General features: G+C 38.4%; 1 protein-coding gene across 1 annotated transcript in view; it reads right to left on the reverse strand.

Annotated features, from left to right (window-relative positions):
• CNTNAP5 (contactin associated protein family member 5) overlaps positions 1-23,128 on the reverse strand; it is a 201,282-nt gene that overhangs the window by 129,337 nt on the left and 48,817 nt on the right. The window contains exons 4-7 of the mRNA XM_042827016.1: positions 21,282-21,429; positions 12,765-12,968; positions 11,172-11,356; positions 7,827-7,970 (exon numbers count right to left, since the gene is read on the reverse strand). Coding sequence (XP_042682950.1) covers positions 7,827-7,970; positions 11,172-11,356; positions 12,765-12,968; positions 21,282-21,429 — 681 coding nt within the window. The remainder of the gene's footprint in view (positions 1-7,826; positions 7,971-11,171; positions 11,357-12,764; positions 12,969-21,281; positions 21,430-23,128) is intronic.

The raw sequence follows: 23,128 nt of genomic DNA on the forward strand, positions 1-23,128 counted from the left end.
TTTTGTAACTGAACCCCATTTAACTGAAAAGTAAATGTTCATTGGCTAGAAAATGGGATAAGAAGATTGTAATCCCTAGAGAAGATGATCGGCTCTACACAGCTTCTAGGAACTCCAGCTATGATGCGGCATCCGAGAATTCCACTGAGTTCAATGTCTCCAGACTGATTAATGATTGCTCTGATAAGCAATTAAATCTTTCCAAAAGAGTTTTTATTATAACTTACATAAGAAACTATCTGAACTTATAAATTAAATTGAGATATTCTCAATGTGTTCAATAGCTGCCATAACACTTAAAATGGCAGTTCTACAAGAAAAGAGTGTAATCACTCCAGATTTCTGCACAAGTTGTACAGTTGCAGAGGTTGTCCTTGTTTAAGTAAGCTGTTGAACAAGTGACAGAAATTTACAGTATTTTAAGAAAGAGTCAGCATTTCACCCGTTAAAAAAAGAATGAAAGAACACAGTAGCTAAGTGATGAGGATATTAGTGGATTACACAGAGGAAAACCCTTTGAACCATAAGCCTGATCTGAAACTGACTGGAGTCTACCCAGTGACTTCTGTGGGACTTCAATAAAACCTGTATAAACTTAATGAACCATTTCAGCTTTTTCTGGCCGAGGACTGTTACAATGGCAGGTGGGTTGAAACCAGATAATCTTTAAGGTCTCTTCCAAACCAAGCCATTTTATGATTCTGTAAGTTTCTACTACATCTTCCTTGCTCTCATGGAATACTAATCCAAAGTAATATGCACCAGGAAATTACTCAAATTGACAGCTGAACTGAAATCCTCAACATTTAGCCTACCAAAGAATGTAGACCAAGATACAGCTTGAAAAGGAAGAACAAATAAACAACTATTTCTAACCTCTCCCTCTACCCGTGGGTTGAAGCATCGAGTAGGCACAAAGCTTCCTCATTAATGATTCTATGGATACTATCCAATGACAAGGATATCTAGTTTTCTGTAGAGGGTTAGAAAGGAAGATTTCACGTGACAGGTTAGGGAAATAAAATCCCAGCCCTGCCTGAGATATAATCAAGAATAAACTGGCAAGAATATCTCCAGGTTGGAAAACGGAAGGTATTTCTAGCTGTGATGAGTGAGGTTGCAGTTGAATTTGTAAAGAGAGTAATAGAAGAAAAAAGTGATTTCTGACAGTTTTAAAATGGTAAAATGAAAGACTGACACTTATCTCTTAGTAACTGGATTCCAAGAATGGGGAATCTTGGGAAACTTTACTTTTTTTATAGTAACTACCTCAAACAAAACTATCATGAGACATATTTTAATATAGTTTTAAATAGTTTAACATAGTTTGAAAAAGCATCTCAAGTCAAGACACTGCTAAGTGAGATACCAGCTTCAGGCTGCTGGCATGTTGATGTAAATTGTCTTCAAGTGAGATGTGGTAACACCAAGATGTTTGCTGTTACTTGAGCTAGGATTTGTCCTCTGAATGAGCAAGTCCAACTCCACCGCAGCAGAAGCGGTGAAAAGAGAAAAACTCTTATACTGATCCGGGTTTCTCTTTCTTTGATCTAAATTTCACAATGGAAAACTGAAAGCTATCCTGACCTAGCTTTCTCTGAAATTAACACATTCTTGTGTTAATCATCCTTATGACAGAGAACTCCCATCTTCACTGACCCTAGACATAACATTTGTCAACAAAAAGCTAACTGTCTATCATGTCGATTTTAGTTATTTACATTAAGATAATGTTCCTATGTGGAAACAGCATTTAACAAAATGCAAGCTTCCAAAAAAAACCAAAGCATTTTGACTGTGACAGAATCAGGGATGAGATGCATGGTTAGACATTTCCAGATACTCTTTAGCTCAGGCATTCTCTGTCTTTTAACCTGACTAGGTTTCTGAACAACAACAAAACTAAGGATCTTACCATCGTTATGATCATAGTAACTGTACTTTGATGTTTCATTTTATGTCACGGTAGCTAAGTTTTGCTGGCAAAAGATTGGAGAAAATAAAAGCTAATTTGGAAAAATCATACATTGTTTATACAGAAAGAGAAAAGGACCATAAGTATATAGCAGGAAATGCAAACAAAATATGGATCACTTAGCATTTTCCATCCTTTAAATAATGAGCAGGAATGAAGCCAGGCTTTCAAAATCACCTTGCTAAAAGTGACTTAAGACAGATGTCTAAAATCAAGGAGGCAAAAAAGCATAATGTAAGCCCTTTTTTTTTTTTTTTTTTTTTCTTTTCTTCCAGTTCAGGGTAAACTGATCTGGTTTATGTTTATTTTGTTTTATCTGGAACAAAATATAGTAGCAAGGAGACTTTTTAAATTATTATTGTTGAAACAGAGTCACATCTACCTTAAAACAGAGAAATGCATAGAAAGCAATTCTGATCAGATTTTTATTATTATTATTAGTTTTCTTTATTAGGCTTTCCTCTTTCAAATTTCAGTCATTTCTCTACCATATCACAGCACCAATCTAAATGGTTGGTAAGAGTTGCCTAGACTTCAGGCTCCTCACTGATGGTGGTCAGCTTGCACTCTTGTTTTTCTAGGCAGCCAAATATCAGGCTGGACCTTGCCAATTGGAATTAGACCTTAAAAAAAAAGACATTTAAGCCTTGACTTTACTGTAAATTACACTCTCCCCCACTTTCTTTACACCCTACTAACTTCTATGACAATAATTAGCCATCTCTCTTGCTCTCCTACAGAGACAAACTGCCTTATCACCTCCCTCATTGTAACATTCTCCTCTGCTCAGCGGGTACCAACTGCCCCGTTCATTCACTTTGACTATGCAGATCATGTAATAAATTAATCTCTGAATTGTTTCTAACCTGCGATTTGCCAAAGGCTAATGACTTTCAAAAGAGGCCTTGTTTGCTCAGAACTTTGTCATTTTTTGCACATGCCATCTAGTCTTACAAAAAAATATGGTAGAACTCCCTGAAAGATTTGCTTCTATTGGCTTTTTCACAACTATCAAAATCCTAACACAAACTATTTTATCAAGAAAAGAAAAGTGCATTATTGCAGCTAGTGGATTAAATATTTACAAACTGAAAGCCTTTAGAATTGTGGACAAAACCAACTGAAATAAATGGAAAAATTGTCATTTAAATACACTTTATTTCAAGACTTTGATTGAGGTGACAAAATTTCTTCCTAAGCTGTTCTGTCACATCATTGAGCAACAACAAAATGGGACCTTAATGAATGCTATTTATATAGACTTTCTGGCTGTCCTATAGTCTGTTAGGTATTTTTACAGGAACCAGATATTTCCAGAGTCTGTTTTCATGTGCTTTATCAAAAGAACAGCAAACCCAGTTGTTCTCTTTTTTACAGTTGTTAAACACACACACATCCATTAAATAATTGGATAATTTTTTATTTTTAATAAATTTGCCTTAGACTTATAGGAATTTGTGAATAATGTCACTGAATAGTTTCATTTTATTATTATTTTTTTTAATCTTTCCTACAGTCTGGTTGCAGTTGAAAACTAAAAGAAAGAGAAAAAAAATATTTTATGTATCAAATTCCTGGTTCTTCAAACCATAGTAGATACCTTCTTGGATTACCAGCCTGATATTCACATATAAATTAACACTCACAAGAACACTTTGGTAAAAAGAAATGTGTATAGACAAGCAAATTCTCCTCAAAACGAAGGTATCTCAAATCAACTTGATAAAACAGCATGTTTGGATTCTCTATAAAGGGAATGAATTATTAGTTTACATTCTCCTGTCACTAGGTATCTCTCCTTGCTCTTTGATGCTCACAATTGGTTATTTCCTTGAGGCGCTACAGTGATGCATTTACATGTCATCACATCCCTTGCTGTGTTGAATTGTCAGTCCCAGATTCAACACTACAAGCTGACGTAGAAATTCAAGCATGCCTGAGAGCCGACAACTTCTAACGTACAAATATCCTGCACTCCTCTCAAGTCAGTGTATGTTTTAGTCTGCTAAATAAAAATACAACTACAATTGCTATTAGGCAAAGGTAAAGGAAGAGAAAGAGGGAGAGTGTTTTCCTCAATTTCACCAAATGCATACAGTAGAATACTGACAAGATCATAACTACAACTTTTCATTACCTCTTCATTTCTTTCCTTTAGCTAGACAGCTGCCTATTTTGGCACCATAAGCCACTGAGACAGAGCAAGTCTTACACCCTGGTCACAGATCTTCATGTTAGGGCAGTTTCTAGTGGTACGAATACAGATCTAAGTAGACAATGGTGGCTAAATTACTCTGCCAGAGATACTTCGCTTTGGATTTAGTACAGAGAAGGAAATAGTTACTGCTCCTTAAATTTATCTATTCTCATCTGTAAGATGTGTATGAATCTGGGGATTCCCTACACTCCTCTGTCTACAACCTAGTGACACCCAGCACCATAGTGAGCATCGCATTAAAGAAATTTCTGCACCCTCACATAACAACAGCTGTACTGGGGCAGACCTAAGGTCCATCTTGCCTTGATAAGCACCTATAGATGGCTGTCTGAAGAAGAATACCAAAACAGCTGATATCTCCTGCTAGTGATCTCTGAGTCTTTAACTATTTTCCACTAACTACTCCTTCAGTCAGACATAATAGAATCATAGAATGGCCTGGGTTGAAAACACATAGTTTCCATTATTTAGCAATCATTAATGGATTTACCTTCCTAAATCTTATTCAATCTGCTCCTGAATTTATACATTCTTAGCATAGTCAAAATCCTTCAGCAAGGACTTCAGAATCTCGGATATCAATAACTCAAGTAACCCATGGGGAAAATCTTCTGTTTCTTGTAAACGTAGCTCCTGCTCCTAACTAGCGGCCCAGGAAGAGTGGCTGCTGTAACTCCTCATGATGAGCAGTCTGTGCCGCTTTTATGTTGAGAACCCAGACACAACTAGTAATAGGAAAGATTTTTAAATTACTATTTCAAGGTATTTTCAAAGGCTTCCCGAGGATACAGCCTTACAATCATGAAAGTATTAATTTCAGAAATTTGACTTCTTCAGACCACTTGCAATTTAAACCAGTAACTGCTTAGGAGAAAAAATAAAAGATCCCCTGGCATTTCACCACACTCAAGAACCTAAGGGAATTTTTAAAAAATTGCAACATGCCATTGGTGACAGAAGGAGCACCAGAGAGAATGTAGATGGTCTGGCCAAATAGGGCCACCACAGAGAGAGATGAAACATGAAGCAATTAAAAAAAAAAAAAAAAAAGTAATTCTGAAGGCAAATGCCAGTCCAAATGAGATTAGTTGCCTTATTATCTTAAAGTGTTTTCTCAAGAGGATTTGTTGCAAGTCTGACAACTGCAAATGAGTTATAGAAAAGAACAGTCAGAATGATGATCATACCCACAACCCAAGAGTACAACGTAGCACAGCACTCTGTCACTGACAATCTCTAGTTTCTTACCCTGACTTTAAATGCAGCTGATGCGGGACTATTGTTTCTATGGATGAGGAACTTCATAACAGGAAACGTATACTTCTAAAGCTGACATATCGACAGATGTAAGCAGCAGAACAAAACAAAACAAAGAAGTTGCTGGGTATGAAAATCCAACAAGTTCAGCCCATTAACTGTGTCAGTGAGCCCAAATGAACACAGAATGAAGCAGAGTCTGTGTGCTGAAGGCCACCTCCACTTCGGAGGCCGAAAAAATAATGTCTCTGAGCACTAAAGACTTTCTAATCCCAATCTGTTTGGCCTGTCCTTATCTTTTGTTTGGAGACAAAGATATTTTGTGGACTAACAACACAGAACCTTCTGTGGCAATCTCAAGCTTGGGGGAAAGGATCAAAGGTTGTTGGAAGAAATGATCAAAAGCCCTTGATATATTTAATTCTATTCCTGTGCTGTTCCTTTAATTGCATTTCTATTCCAGACAGCCTTAGTAACTACAGAGACAAAAAGCTTATAAGCTTGTAGCTCCCTATGGATACGGACTGCTGCTTGAAAACCTCAATGAACTTGGAGTTTTTACTCCAAATTTGAAGTATTTCTGCTTTTAGGCACAGAAGAAATCTGGCAGACAAAAAAGTACATTTAGCAAGAGCAAGATATTTTAATTTGAATAAACAAATGCCTAATGGATAGGGAAGAGCAAGAAGATGGGAGAGGGATATTAACCTGCGATGGCTAGAAGTACCTGAAAATTGCCAGAAGATATAAATAGCTGTGGTGGAAAGGATGCTAGAAGATAGCAGATTTGCAGGAGATGCTTACTTATGGAAGGATTTTCAAACAAGAGTATGAGGCATCTGTGAATGCAGTAATTTTCTGGGTACTGTGTGTAAACTAAGTGGCACAGACACAGAACATAACAGCTCACAAATTTTGCAAAATGCAGTAGAGCAGCCAGCCTTTTCTTTAAAAGCATCACATCTTTGTGGGAGACAGAAGGACGTGTCATTTCCCCTTTATTTTAACTTGACTAAAGAAGAAAGATTTCTAGACCTTCAATCTAGCATTAACTGAATGAAGTATTGTGACTTTAATTGCTTAGGGCTTTGTCACGCCTAGACAGTACCCAAAAGAGAAAAAGTACATTCAAAGTTTTTCTTTCCCCATTTAGGAAGGCCTTCATATTACCCACCTGGCAAAAAAAACAACCAGCTATTTAATGACCTAAGAAACAGGCCAAGTCTCTTTTCTCCCCTTTGAAAATAAGCTGAGAGGCAGAGCAATTTAACGCAGTTCGTAAGATTTATACCTTAGATTCCTGAGTCAGAGCAATCAAACTTGAGTTGTTAAAGAAAGGTCTCAGTCTCATGCTAGGGGAGCATCCTGGAGACAATCTCAACAGCCAGCAACGTGATGCAGGACTTCTTACCTATCCATGTTCTGTTGTCTGTTTCCTTGTATATTCAGTCTAGCCCTAGGCAGGGAAAGTGAGTAAGGTAAGGATTTCTCTTGGATTTCTGGTTTGCTTTGTCGCACCTTCAATCTGTTCACACACCTTACTACAAACCAGAAAATGTAATGAAAGCCAGAAGTACTTTTGATTCAGTATTCTCCAAAGACGCAGTATTAGCCAAAGGTTTGATTGCAAACATGGCGAAGGAGTAAGGATTAAGCAAAATAAAGAGATGAATTATTTAATATTTCTGAACACTGCCCAAGAGCGTACTGCTTTCTGTAATTACAATATGAAAGGTTTATTTTGCTTACATTATATTTAAATAAATTTGTAACTTTGGAAACTATTAAGTGTGAGTTACTTGTATACCTTATCTTAGCAGCCTGGATAAGACTAATTCCTTTTGCTTTAGCTCTGCTCACATTTAGAGACATAAGAAACAGGTGAATGGTTTTCAGAATTGTTAATAATACGCTAAATATAAGGGTTGTTATAAAGGAAAATATTTTTCTTAGTAAGAAAAACAATCTTTTGTCTCTGTAATACCAAATGAAATAGCAGAATAAAACTTTGCTTCTAGTGTACACAATAAAGATGGGGAATGGCTCAGAAAATAAGATTTTATCTCAGTTGTTCAGACAAAAAACTCTGTTACCTCTCATGCCATCAGAAAGATATATTTTCAACTTGCACAAGTAAAAAGTTTTTCCAAACAAATTCTAATATACTTGCAAAGTCAGAGAAACTCATTAATTTACACATGTATCTTTTAACATGTCCAACAGCAGTCAGAGCTAGATGACTGCTAGCATCAGCAATACTATTTTAACAAAGTAAATATGCGATAGCTATCTAAATCTGAACTCCATTCATTCAATACAGCCAGCAGCACCAACAGCAGGGAAGTAAAAAGGAAAGTAAACAGCACTGTCTCTTACCACAGTATAGATCTGAGGTTTGCGCCTTTTTGCCAGGTCAATTATATTGACTCCATTGTAATAGAGGTTCTCAATGCAGCCATGGAAGTTTTTCCTCTGAAAGGTTCCTGGTTTCCCTGGGACAGGAATGCCTCCAAAGCTGAGCTTTTGGAAAGAGCAAGAGCAGTATTTAATTACCATGCCGAAAGCTCCATACAGACAATTGGGTTATTATCTCAGAGACAAATCATGTTTACAGCATCACATCTGAGCACAGAGTAGAGCACATGCTGCTCAGCATGGGAATTACACAGTGTAGCATTACAGCTGTTTGAGAAACAGTGCTGCCGCAGTGAGCTCTCTCATTTGCAAAAGGCTTTCATGTGCCATTATGCAGCATCTCATCAACTAGTCCTCCACCAGGAACACTCAGACTCCAAGCCCCTCTGACCAGGGGACTGAGCAGCAAAGCACAGCAGCCAGGAAACACAATAGGAGGCTGGAGAAATAGGGAAATAAAATTCCCACAATGCAATGGAAGTACCTGTGAACTGGAGTCACACCTTTCCACCCACCGGGTATTTGAACAGTTCTTGCTTCAGCTCACAGACTACCCCATGTGCATCTTGCAAATGTTTTGCCTCAAATTTCACTGTGGTTTGGGCTTGCACACAGTATTTGAGAGTGAGCAGTGTAGTGGAAAAGTACTGCAGGTTGCGCATTCAAACAAAAGTTAAGATTTTTTATTTTTTAAGTACTGGAATATGTTAGTATTACACAGGTAACAACTAATCACTTTAGAGGAGGGCTAAAACTTTACAGGGAACAGAGAAAGTAAGTCAATAAAGCTTTAAAAATCCTTGGAACACAATCCCCTTTTGTTCCTAAAGAAAATTGAAAATAATTATTTGTACTATTCGTGAATCTATAATCGTGATCATTCATATATTGAACACAATTGGACTTCCTGTGCCAAACTGGGCATCACGCAGAATGTTGCCCTTTAACACAACACCAACTCCAAGCCTAAAACTTCCATTAAGCATATTTCCATTTTCCAGACACACAGCTCATTTCTAATTAGCTTTTTTTGCAAAATCTTATTGTCTACACCTCTCATTTTTTTTCTTGTTTGTTTTTTTCTTTCCCTTCATTTTCCCCTTGCAGGAAGCAGATTCATAAATGATACAATGCAAGAGAGGATTCTGCAGCTCCCACACTTCTTAGTGTTTTCAGCATGTTGGGAGCTATGCTCCAAACCTACTGTATTGATCTCAGCACAGTAGTGCTGTGAGGCACCACAGATGCTGATGGCTGCTGGAACCTGGTCAACCTTATTCCTCGGTTGCTACTCCTAATGCCTCAGCTCATTATTACAAAAGTAAAGGGAAATTTGGGGATTATTTTTCTTCTCACTCCATCTAGCAAGCCAGGACACATGAGCAAGTTAAATCTCCCTGGATAACCTTGATAGCACTTCTTTGAAAACAAGTCCTTACTGAACATGTGCCTCAGTTGTATTAATTGATAATTTTGCAGAAATAAAGAGTGAACAGACAGCTACTTTGCATCACTTGCAAATTTGTTATTGGCATGCAGGCCTATGTTATAAGCAATGTTTTTTTTTTTCCAGAGAGAAACATTAGCTCTTCCTTAAAGCACCATACTTTCCTTCTTTCATGTTCTTCTGTTCTTTCCATCTGCTGTTTAGAGACTCCGCATTGGGTTTCAAAACCAGAAGAAAAATCAATATTAATTACAACAGTGCATTATAAAGAAAATTGTTTTCTTTGTGATTGGTAATAATTTTAATTACCAAACTAATGGTTTTATTACCCTCAGTAAGGCCTTTAATCCCCAAAGTGTGCTGAGATAAACTTTCATTAGAATATATTGGTGTCATGTTCAATTGAAAGACCATATCAGTGCAAATAGAAGAAAACACCTTGCATAAAATACTGAGCACCAGGGACCAGGACTGATTGCCACAGAGGTCAGTGCTGACACGGTGATTTATTTCTGCTGAAGATCTTCACTATGCTTCCCCTTTCAGAACATCTGGAAAAATGTTCTGCCAATTACATTGGAGCCTGAGTTTTCCCAAGTTGGCATCAATCTTGCAGCAGAAAGCAAGAAATTTTTTGATTTTGGAATTAGGAAAGCTGATGACTTGTTTGGTCTTCCCAAATTCACCTTAAAAACAGATACAGCTTTGACTCTGGTTAGTGTTGTCTGTAGCTGTTTCAAAATCTTACTACCCAAATGGTTAGTTAACAGAGATGGGTACTGCTTTCCTCACTATGCTTTGTGAAATGCAAGGAGGGGAAATTCAGCTGGAACATGAGAGGAGCAGAGTACCTGCCACTACTGAGCCATCCACATTTGTCACTAACATGCACTGGGAACTGATCCTTTGTAGAGAAATGAATTCAAAGTGCAGAGAGGAAGCTTCTGGTCTCGGAGAAATGAACCATGACACCTCAACAGATCCAGGCAGGGTGATGGCTCTGACTGTGCAAGCATGACCTTGAGTGCTAACAAAACTTGGTAGACAAGCACATGGGGATAAAAATGAACATGTATAATTTGCAAGTAGGTGTGTATAAGTGGAAAGAGCAGATGATGAACTGTCTTGCATATAGATATGATGAAGATTTAAGAGCATTGCTGTTTTTTATTTTCTAGTTATTTTTCACTATGAGCCATAAGCACTGAATTGCTGCTCTCTGTCGGCCTCATCACAGAGGAGTACAACTGGTTTTGATGGGAAGGATGTTTCTTCTGTTCACCAGTATGCTCAGAATCACACCCCTAAATATGAAGGGGCCTGGGTCACAGCCAGATCTTTCAATGGCTTTTGTCAGGGCCTCCCACTTCTACAAGGAAGGCGGTAGTCTCTACCTGCTCATCTCTACATAGAATCATTTGAGCATGGTGGTGGCACAGCTCAGAGCCAGAATTCCCCTAGTCATGTCAGTCAGATAGAGGATGCAGGGATAGTGCTCAATGGTCCCATTAAAATAATATTGGAGATGGTGTCACAGAATCTCTTTCTGCATACAAGAGTTCTCCCTGGAGATTTGGCCAGAAGCCAGATCCCCACCAAGGCAGATATACAGATTTAGATCAAATTCTCGCTTAATTTTAATATAATCATAATCCAGTATGTATTTGCCAACAGACTGTTTATTTACTAAGACTGTCACAGGTAGAATTGCACTAATGTACTTTATGCTTGCTAAAGGAGCTTTCTGGGAAGGAAACATTAAATAAAGATCTCTGCTGGAAAGAAACAGCTTTGCTGAGTGGATGTTTTTCATCACATTCATTTTACACCCAGATTTTCATTAAAAGGGTTTCACCCACCTCGTAATCAATATCTAAGTGATCCGAGTCCCCCTTCGTTCGAAAATGCTGAGTATGCTTGTCCACTGTGAAGTTCACCTGCTTGTTGAAGCGCTCTATGAGAACTGAGTGCCAGTGTTGGTCATCCAGGAGGCTGCCCAGGGTGATGGATGTGTGGCTGTTAGTGAAGTGCAGGTTGGAATCCCCTGAAGGGGAAGAAACAGGCGTAAGACACCAGAGTAACCTCAATGCCCTTATCTAAAGAATTAGGGCTCAAGATGAGCTCATGTGCTACTAAAAACAAACCAGATCCTGTCCAGAAACAGATCTTTCACAAAGCTTCCCCCTTAGATTCTTTGGGCCTCTCATTTATACCTGCATGTACACAGACATTTCTTTCCTTGGTGTCTTAAGAGCTCCCCTTTCTGTAGCACTAAAATCTGCTGCCTATTCACACAAAAAAAGCTACACCTGATGTCTCAGTTGCAACTATGTGTTTTTCTCGTATTTTAATGATAATATTGCATACGATTATTTTTGGAGAAAAAACAAGCAATACAATCACAAATCAGTGGAGAAACATAAATGCAAGGGTTTCATTTAGTTCAAAAAGATTCTTAAACCCATTCCAGATCTCCACAAGTTTAGATCAAGAATCATAAAAATATTTAGGCCCTAACCTCACTGATTTATAGCACTCTTCTGTATTCTGGCTGGCTGTATGTCTAAACACTTAAATCAGAGGGTCTGAAAAGGAGTGTGTGTCCTTTTATATATCCCAGCAGAATAGAAAGACGACCTGCTCCAAAACTGCCAATCAATGTGCAAGCACACTGAAGAATAGACATCAAAATCCTTGTCTGTGGCACATGAATGCACACAGAGAATATGAAATGACTAAAATCTGTAGATTTGGGGCTACTGCTGAAAGAAAATAACTCTTATCTAAGATGACGCATTCACAGAGTCTCTCCTGAGGAAATTGTAACAATATATTTAACTATATCTTATTCTTATCCCAGTATGAAACACTTGGGAGCAGAGGACAAATCAGTATGAGAAATGTGAGTTAGCAAGGACTGCTGAGACAATAACCATGGCTCTCCCACAACTGAAGCTAATTAAGATTTTTGCAATAAGGCTAGAGGATAGAGATTGATCACTCCTACTTACAGTTGCACCTGACATCAAAGTGCTTTAGTACATTCACCAGTAAAAAGCAAATGCTCTTCTACAAAGAGAAACTAATCCAGTCTTTCATCTGCCCCTGCAACCCAACATGATCACATGGTGATAGTCTTCCAGATATTCACAGTACTCAACAGCAACCATCTCTAGAAACAATGCAATATCCAAATACACAATATTTTGATCAAAGATATTTCAATTCATTTCTGTGTTTTCTGCAAAGTTTTGATTACAAAACAGAAAAAAAAAGAAAAAAAAGACAATAAACTCTTTGAACTCCAAGCCATAGAATCACTACTGATCTGAGCTGAAGTTTCTAGTTTGTGCTTAATATAACAAAACAAACAAAGAAAAAACAACAACAACAAAAACTAAGGCAATCCTTGTTAGACTAATATGTGAACCAGCAAGCTTAATTGCTCTCACCCAGGTTGATGTGCAAGGACAGCTTCCCCTTCTGTAGTTCCAGGGTAATATAGTCTCCTCGTTGTCCTTCTCCATGGAATAAGACTCCATCCTCCTGCATGCTCTTGAACTTTAAGGAAACCACATCTTTGAACGTGCTCATAAGCTTCTGATTGAACCTGTAGAGGAGGGAACTTCTGCCATCGAAGTCTGCAATATCTGACTCTGGAGAAAAGAAGATGACCAAATGAAGAGGAGACAGCATCAGGAGAAGGACCAAAATGATTCAGGATTGTTTCAATTACTGCTTGGAGCTTGGTATTCTCAGAAGTATAAATCCACAAGACATACATAGAAGCTGTGCAACCCGGGAACCATACAACATTTCATCCATTTACAAGCACTCTTGCTCTGTTTGGGAGAAAGGGAAACACTATGAAAAAACAGAAGTACTCTTCATCTTTCCTCCTCCTTCTCATGTGAGGTTTGTTTTGTCTCTTGACTTTTTAAAACAAACCTTCCTTTAGATTCAGAACTCCAGAGCATTCCTTGTCACACTTGTTGTTTGTCTCTTAAACACACCCAGGATATTATTCATTACTTTGAATTACATGAGCTCTCACTCAAGGTTTTGTACCTTCAGAAATGCCTGGCGAGATGTTTTTGCACGGCCATATCTGCATCTACCTTTGCATCCAAATAAGCGCCATCTTAGCCTCTAGGGTTGGCTGCATGCTTGTGATGGATTTTTATCAATCATATTTCTGCATGCAAATTGAGTATGCTGGCAGAACTGTTCAAATATCAATTCAAAAAATTTTGAAGGGATTTCATGGGAACTGAGCACCTAAACTGATTACACACTTTTGAAAATCCTATTTGAAAACATACTTCCCTCTTCAGCCAGACTCTAAAACCCAATCACAGTGATGGGAATCAAGCTACCAGCTCTTCAATTCCAATAAATGTTTCCTTCAGCACAGAAGAATACAATACTCTCTTTGCATAACAAAATGGTATGTTAAGTGAAATATGTTTTTGGGAAATTTTCTTTTTCTCCATATATAGCCAGAAAATTTGAGGTACTCTTAAATTAGGCATCATAGTGAAATATGACTGATGTATGCAAGGAGTGCTCCAAAACTAATGCCTCCCGTTTTATTACATTCGTACACAACATCAGAGGCAGATGTTGCTGATATGGCAGAAGAGGTTGAACCTTCCCTACTATATTCTTATTATATCTTATTGCTGTTCAACAGACAGCAACAACAGGTCAGACTGATAGAATGCTGTCTGACATGGAAGAGCATATGAAGCAAAGGTGTATCACTAAATTCCTCCAAAATGGCACCCACTAACTATTCATTGACGCTTGCTGAACGTTTATGAAGATCAAATAGTGGATGTCAGCAAAATGAAAATCGGACTGCATGGCCAACATTTTTCTAGCAATGAGGCTGTTACAGCAAATGTAAAACAGTTGGTCATCTCTGCTAGTGCACGTTTTTACATGGATGGCACGCAGCCTCTTGATCATCATTGATGAAAATGCATAGCTAATGGTTGTGACTATGTTGAAAGATAGCTGCAACAGTGTTTTGTAACTGAGAATTTGCTCTATCAAATAGCATTATTGTGCTCTTTGTATCCACTGTACTCTCCATGGAAATAAATAGGAAGCATTCCTTTCGGAGCAACTTACATAAATTCTGTTCTAAGTCTATCCAAATCTAATTTGTCACAAATTACAAATGAAGTATCTACTTGTAAATTATAAATATGTAAATTCTGTAAATTAGCTTTTTCTTTGTTAAGAAAAATCTTAAAGGACATTGGAAGAAAAAAATCTGAACAAGCATTTACCATGCTACAAAACTGCTGGGAATACATGGTAAAGACAAAGAATATCTTTGCAGTAAAAAAGAAGAAAAAGTAAAGGCTACCTTTGTTTGCAAACCATGTTTTAATGATAACCTAAAGCAATCAGTTTTTTATTTTCTTTTAAAAATAACTTAAAGGTCCACATGTAAAATAATCAAGACTTCCAGGTCAGCAACTGTATTAAAGATGTTGATTTTAAGTCTTTTAAGCTCCTTTGAGAGTTCTTAAACTCCTTGGAGTTTAATTGTACTTTCATTTTTAGTAATGGTTTGTTTGAGTTTGGGATTTTTTTTCCATTTTTCTTCTCCTTTTTTACATTTTAAACCAGACTAACGTGTAAAGAGGTTTGTATTTAAAATCTTAACTCTAAGCTCTAACAATGTAACATAATTTCTAGAACAGTTCTGACCTCAACATTTACAAAGAACAGTACAACAGGAAATCTACTTCTGGTAAGTGCTCCTTCACTCATTTTCAGTTGTGAAGACACTAGCCAACAAATAACCCAGAATAAAATGTGAACATATCAAATATATGCTAATATTGGCATCCAGAATTCATTAGTGGCAGACAACAAATGATTGTCTTCCTATAAAAAACTGGAAGATCCAGCGCTAATATAGTAGTTATTTCAGAAAACTGGAGTGTTTGTATTTATTTAGAACACACATATGTTTGTAACTCACCTGTGAAAGACAACGATAAGAAATATTATAAGTCTAAGAAAATCTACAGAAGTAAAAAAACTAAAATACAAGATACGATTTCATTCTGCACTACATGCTGGTTTTCTGGTGCTCACTGAAGAGAGACAACAAAAGCACATGTACAGTCTTACACCTAGGGAGGAATAATTGCATGCACCAGTACAGGCTGGGGGATGAGCTGCTGGAGAGGAGCTCTGCAGAGAGGGACCTGGCATCCTGCCGGTTGACAGGTTGGCTATGAGCCAGCAGTGTGCCCTCGTGGCCAAAAAGGCCAATGGCATTCTGGGGTGCACTAAAAAGAGCGTGTCCAGCAGATTGAGGGAGGTGATCCTCCCCCTCTACTCTGCCCTGGTAAGGCCTCATCTGGAGTACTGTGTCCAGTTCTGGGCTCCCCAGTACAAAAAAGACAGGGAGCTCTTGGAGAGAGTCCAGTGGAGGGGCACAAAAATGGCGAAGGGCCTGGAGCATCTCCCCTATGAAGAGAGGCTGAGTGAACTGGGTCTGTTTAGCCTGAGAAAAGATGACTGAGAGGGGATCTAATCCAGGTTTATAAATATCTGAGGTGTGGGAGCCATAGTGGTGAGGCCAGTCTCTTTTCAGTGGTATGTGGAGTCAAGACAAGGGGAAACGGACATAAGCTGCAGCATAGGAGGTTCCACATGTATGTGCGCAAGAACTTCTTTAAGGTGAGGGTGACGGAGCACTGGAACAGGTTGCCCAGGGGGGTTGTGGAGTTTCCTTCTCTGGAGATATTCAAGTCTCGCCTGGACGCCTACCTGTGCGACCTGCTGTAGGGAACCTGCTTTGGCAGGGGGGTTGGTCTCGACGATCTCTAGAGGTCCCCTCCAACCCCTACAATTCTGTGACTCTGTGGCTTCATTCAGTCTTCATATACTTCCTGTGCTTCAATTTGCTTTCCCAAAACAGATCCCAACATTAAAATCACTTAGGGGTGGGTGGAAACAGTCAGTTGAAGCTGAATTATCAGGTTAATTCAGCACTAAAAATAAAAATAAAGAATAAATAAAATGCATAAAAGTACAGGACCTAAGGGCTCAACCTATGGGACTAGCTATGCTGGCAGATGACAGACTGAAAACAAGGTGAGAGAATGGAGTTTACTTGTGCAGGAACAAACAAGGAGGCAGAACAGAAGATACATGTTTTTTCTTACAAAGACGCTCCTACTAATTATTTTGGAGAAAAGTAACTAGTTACTCAGCAAAGTTACTTCTCAGTTTGAAAATATCTTCTAAGAACTGCTGCAATTTGAGATAAAAACTCTTACTCTTGCACCTGTATCAATGAGCAGAAGCCTTGGCTCCCTGTGGCAGGTAGGAACTCTGTTCTCTGTATGAACAGATGTCCAGGCCTTGCTGGCTTCAGGACATCTGAAGCAATACGACCTCCTGCTCCACAGTTCTCTCAATCCTGTATCTCAAGGGAAAAATGTGGATGAGCACCTCAAAGGTGACTGTTCTGCTAGGCAGATTTGTTTTTAATCACAAATCTCTCTGTCTCTTGGTAAGTACTCCTTTGGGTATTTGACTTAGACTGGGTTAATGTCTCTCACACAGGATGTGGCTTTTTGTGTTCTTTTTTTTTTGCCTTGTCAGAAGACGAAGGAGAAGATGGAAGAAGGCAAGGGGGTTCGGAGGGAAAGAGAAAGAGGCAAAAAGAAAGATCAAGCAGAAGTATCATTTCATCGAGAGCACAATATCAGATTGTATTCCCTGAAGCAAGGAGAGCAAAAGATGAGAAACCAGAGTGCTGAACTGCAAATGAAAATTAATCTCTCAAAGGCAGAAGATACCCTATCTCAGACCCTATCATTGTTTCTCCTGTGATTCCCCAGCCTGTTAACTGAACATTCCCTGATCCTGCTGATGCATTTTGGGCCTTTAACTAGTTATAGAGTACAAATCAGCATCTTCAACGCAACTATAAATCTTATTCTATAAAAGAAATTGTGTCAGATTTTTTCCCCTGTGCTAAGCTAACAAGACTATTCCCAAGTATAAAGATAGACCCATTCCCTCCAGCATCCAAAGCAATTGGTTTGCCATTTGTCTGAACACCTCCTCTGTGGCAACTCCAGTTATCTGTTGCAAGCACACTGCTTCTGGATTCCTCACTGAAAATGGCCAGTGAAGCATACACACACCACTAGATGGAAATTTCCACTTAACAAAACACATATTATGTTTTCTGAGCAGAAAGCATCCCTGTATATTTTTTGAGATCATCTTGCTCCTACTTCAGTATCTATTTTGAGGATAGAACTTTTGCAGAAACTTCAAATAAATGCAATTATATTTCATTGAAATACATAGTTTCTCTGAGAAAGAAAACATCAATATACACACGTCCTCTGTGAATTCCAGTTTATCTGACAGCCTTATGTGATTTTTTTACCCAAAGGAGCTTTGATCCATATTATGATAAGGTCAAGATACTCATCTGCATGAGACAGCTTTGTTGGTAAATATATGTTTGTATGTTCCAAATAAACATTGTCGACTGGTAGCCAGTTAAAGAGAGAAAGGGAAGAAACAGGAAGAAACGAGAAAAAACTGAAAGTACTTTTGTTTGCCAGAAGAGTGTTTGGGATAAATTCACAACAGTAAACGACCTATATCAGGAGTAATAAACAACAGTGAATGCCACACAGCAGTACATTGCAGTCAGATGCTAAGCTAGCCACTTTGGCATCCTGTGCATATTGTACTTAATCTATAATATGACTCTTCAATATTTTTTATTTACTGTATCCTGGTAGAGATCCTGGAGACCAAGAAGGCCTGACGGATGCCTTCCATCTGCTTCCTGCTAAGCAGTCAACATTGAAAGCTGCATTTGCCAAAAGTTAGCACAAGGTTGTGTTCCTGGGACCTTTTCAGCAGAGGACAGTCACGCTCCAAAAAATGAGAGGTCAAAGCCTTGCACAGGCACAAAGGTGTCACATTTACTGAGATCTGCCATTACAAAAATGCTTATGCAGCAGCAAAACCACAAAATCTTCCTTCAGCTGCCATCTTACGCTCAAATGTACAAGGTTAAAAAGGAGCTGATGTGGTTGGAGACCATACAAAGGGCCACAGGCTATTTTGCACTCCTTGGTGTACTACTGAAGTGCTCAGCTGCATATTTGGCATTAGTCCCAAGATTTTTAACAGATGTGCAGCAGCTCATTCAATTCAGATGGCCTAAGCTGTCAGTACCCTCAAACTTTTGTTTAAGTCATTCAAAGAATGCTGCCACTTCCACAAAAAGGACCTCCAGCTTGCCTGCAAATAATTGCTTTTCCAATTTTCTGCCCAGGATATCAATATAACGCAACACCATTTTCAGACCAGGTACCATACAGTAGGGACAGAAGTTGCTTGAAAGGTGGAATAGACAACCAAAAGTCCAGCACCATCTGACTTTTAACTTGCTATCAGTGCAACTCAGCGGTTGCACGTGAATATTTGTGCATGATCTGGCTCATCTGTGTTCCTCATGCATGTTTTCAGTTTTTCTTATGTTTCACAACTGGATCCAAAGCAAACATGGCACTGAAAAATATTTTTTTTCAACCTTGGTGGACTTAGTAGCAAATACTCTGGGTTTTTTTACATATTGAAGCCTGACAAGCATTCCAACAGTTTAGAGAGGATTGGGCATCAATAGGAAATAGATTTTCATTGATGAACTTATATCAGTTTAAGCTTTTGGTACTTGAAGGTGATAATAATGCTGTTCCTACTCCCAGGCCTCACATCCCTTCTTTCATATACAGAGACACTTGCATAAAGGGTCATCTCTTAGACATGCTGTACATTTGGTCCATCGTTCTCTCTTAAGCTCCACTTTCTTCCTGGTTTGTGACCACACTGTGTCTAGTGTTATTTTTGTCATTTAATTTTTTTTTCCCCCAATTATTACTGTATTTCTTGTCCCAGAACTGAACACAGTGGATGAGCCTGTATGCTGTCAAGCAATACAAAAAGCACTTGTAGGTGTTCACCAGCTCAAGATCTGCTGTAGACATTCCATCAGTTTAAGAGTAAAGGTGACATTTTATAAATGATCATACATCTTTGTATCATGCTGGAGTACCTGGCTTTAGGAGTAGGCAAGACTGTGAAGCTATATAAACAAAACTTGTAGACAGAAATTGCTTTGCATACAAAATTTGCCGAATAGAAATCTGAATGGCACATTTATATAAATGGAATGAATATTTCAACACCCTTTTAAAACTTTTATGAATCCCTATATTTCTTTTCTGCTTCACTTCAACTTCATACCTTAATTCTCCACAACCATTTTTATTCCCTGTTAACTGCAGGGTACAGGATGAAGATGAAGACTTAGATGATATTAGCATAAAGAAACTCAGCCAGCAAGTCACTCTGATGTTTTCTTCGTATCACAGAAGATACAACCACAGACTGACATGGATGTAGTGCCCATATAGCATTTCACATGGAGCAACATCAAAATGCTTTCAGCTAAAAAAAATTCAAGTTTTAGTTCCAGTCTCATTTGCTGCAAGACTGGACTACACTCTTCACGGCAGAGATTTGGTCATAATAATGGATAAAAGCTCCTTGAAAATTGATAAGATAGTTATTTTGAAACGATGACATCAAGGACAGTTAGTTTTAATTTATATGTAAGTTTCAGTTTCCATGTTCATTGGTGTGGCCGGAAAAAGGTATCTTATGTAAGCAGCAGTCTGTCTAGAACAGGACATTGCAGGTCACTATGTAATGAATAGTTTATAATGTCTAAGTATAAAAGTAGGTGGAGAGACAGCATCTAAAAAAAGCTGAATGAGGTTTTTGGATCTACACACAAATAACAAGGACCTTAATGTGAAACTATGTGCACTGGTTTTAAGATCTGAGTGTACGCTCTGTCCAAGGAGATCATGACAACCAAAACTTTTAAGACACACTCCACTCTTCATCCTGCTGAGACAAATTCAACAATTCTCCCAGACAGCTTTCCCACTTTTTATCTTACAACTCCTTTTCTGCACATACGAGCAGCAGATGAGGACTAAATCTAAATGGGCAGAGATAGAATTACAGTAGCGTCACATAATGGTAAGCTGTTCCACATCACATCAAATTTACTGGCCAAAATGCTGTTAATCCTCTGAGCTTTTCAATCAAACATTGCCTGTCTCCAGAAGTCTCTGTGCATTACGAAGTCATATTTGACCTCAACAGAAATAAACCCACAGTCACCTAAGGAACAAATATTGTAATTGTGTTTCCTCACTTGGGGACTTGTCTGTATTTGCGTCTGAGAGCAACACTGGGCCTTTTTCTTTACTTTCATACACTAACATGGTCATACGTCATACATTTGCACCACCCAGAGATAATTATGTGGCTGAAATGCCTGGAAGTAACAGTGTTTATAAACTGACCCCATGACAATGTGCTGCAGATGGTGTCTCAGAAGGTCATCACCCTGTCTTGAAGAAAAGTACCATGCAAAAACTGTAAAGCAGCTGATAAGTTGTCTTGTCTCTAGAGTTATAAAGTCATCAGTCTCAAACAGAAACACTAGCTGCACAAGCTTAGCACTTTCCTTAGATAGCTTGCCTTAAAAAAATATAAATAAGTCATCACATGCAAAAACTACCCTTAAGGAGATGGCAGTGATATTCCTAAATAAAACCCTGTACAAACCTCCATAGAAGCAAGAGGTGAGACATGAGATGTCATAGCATCATACAGTTTTACTCATCTCTGACAAAGCTTTACCAGCAGAGCTAGATGGGAGCACATCCCCATACAGAAAGACAAGCACTACTGCTGAAAAAAAAGAAATGACTTATATAATTCATGTTACATTTTAACTCATTCCTTGCTAGATTCCTACTGAAGTATTGACACCACCAACAAAAGCTTCTTAAGAAAACGTGAGATAAGAGCTAGCCACTTACTATAAGAGCAGCCGAAGACCTCCACTCTCAGCCCTATGTGACCACCAAAATTCCACTTCAGAGGGATGAAGCGCAAGAAGCGAGCTTTCATGGAGTACAGGAGTTTGTGGTGAACCACACTGTCAGCATTGCTGTTTCCTGTGAAAACCTGGAAGGACAGAGAGCCTTGGTGAAACATTTAACATTAAATTTGAAATTAAGGACATAAACAACTTTGTAATTTTTATTCTAAAAAATTGCTTAGAATTATTTAAATTCATTGCTAAGTTTTCTTCTAAGTTCTGTGCATCTTTGCAGACAGTGAAGAGGGACATGAGAGCACACAAAGTGCCTCAGCAGGATTTGGAGGAACACATACAGGGTGTTATTAAAGTAAGTTGTGGAAGCAGACATTATGGAAGATGTTGCACTATTTCCCCAAGCTCAGGATATTCTTCATAATGCTCCACCAGCCTCTAACATAAATCACAGTCCCTTCAGTACAGTGAGGGACAGGGCTCAGATTAGTGCTTGGTGCATTCAGGTTAGCAGAAAGAGGTGGCCACGAGATACTGTGGTTGGTCAGAGACTGGCAAGAACAGGAAAGACGTACACCACTGCAAACTCAGGAAGAGATGAAAGCCTGAGTCAGGACACATGAGACTTTTGACGGTTTGCACTCAAGAAAATTTAAGCTTGCAAACGGTAATAATTTTTTTCTTGCCTGTTTGATTAATTGCCTGAAACTGCAAGACAGAATTAATGGCCCTACTTAGAATTAACACTTAACAAAAGGAAACTTTCCATTTAAATTTTTACTCAAAGACAAATATTCACTTTTTTTTCCACAAATGTTATTAGAAATGGAATAAAACTTCTATTTTAAAGTTTTTGTTTTACTAGATCCAGTAAGACATTGTTTCATTAGATCTACATTCAACAAAAAATATTCTTGAACATTTATAAGGCAGAATGCTTTGAACATTTATCATGCTCTTTTCATTTTATCTTAAAAACTCTGAAATAAGAAAAGAAATAAGAAACCCTTTTACGTACTAAGCTTTATTTTCTGGTCATGACCGCAAAAGATAGCATACACCTCCATTGCTAAAACATGTTTAGCAAGCGTCTTTCGTTGCTGGCACTGATTTCCTGTGAAGATCCTAGTGAAATCATCACCACAACACCAGGTGCTTTAATGAAGGAAAGAGGAACGTGTGATTTGTAAAATTATTTTTATTAGAAGCTTATGAGGCTGAAAAGGGTACATAATTCTGCTACCTAATCCCAATTGTCTCCCAAGTCATTTCCTATCTCTTATTTTTTCTATGCACCAGATCTTATTTTTGGCAAGGATTACATTGCTGTTGGTTGCAGATGGTTGACAAACTTCTTTCATATTCAGCCATATTACATGAGGGTTGCTCCAAAAGTAATGCCTCCTATTTTATTATGTTGGCCCACAACATCAGAGGTGGATGTTGGAGGTAGGCAGTAGAGGTTGAACCTTACCACAATAATCCATTACATTATGTAGCTGTGTGACACACTGCAGCAGAGGGGCAGTCTGACAAAATGGGGTCTGACATGAAAGTGTGTGTGAAGCAAAGGGAGGTCACTGAATTCCTCCACATGGAAAAAATGGCTCCCACTGACATTCGTCAACACTCATTAAACATTTATGGAGACCAAACAGTGGATGCAGCACAGTGAGGCAGAGGCAACAGTGACATGAAAGACAAGCCATATTCCAGACAGCCATGCACAGCTGTCACATCATGAAATGCAGTCTCTTGTTCATCACTGGTGAAACCATGTAGCTAATGGGTATTACTATGTTGTTAAAAAAAAAAAAAAAAAAGGCATTT

Source organism: Centrocercus urophasianus, unplaced genomic scaffold (genome assembly GCF_019232065.1).
Source record: "Centrocercus urophasianus isolate 14NV4802_14NV808 unplaced genomic scaffold, USGS_Curo_1.0 seq_28, whole genome shotgun sequence".
NCBI lineage: Eukaryota > Metazoa > Chordata > Aves > Galliformes > Phasianidae > Centrocercus > Centrocercus urophasianus.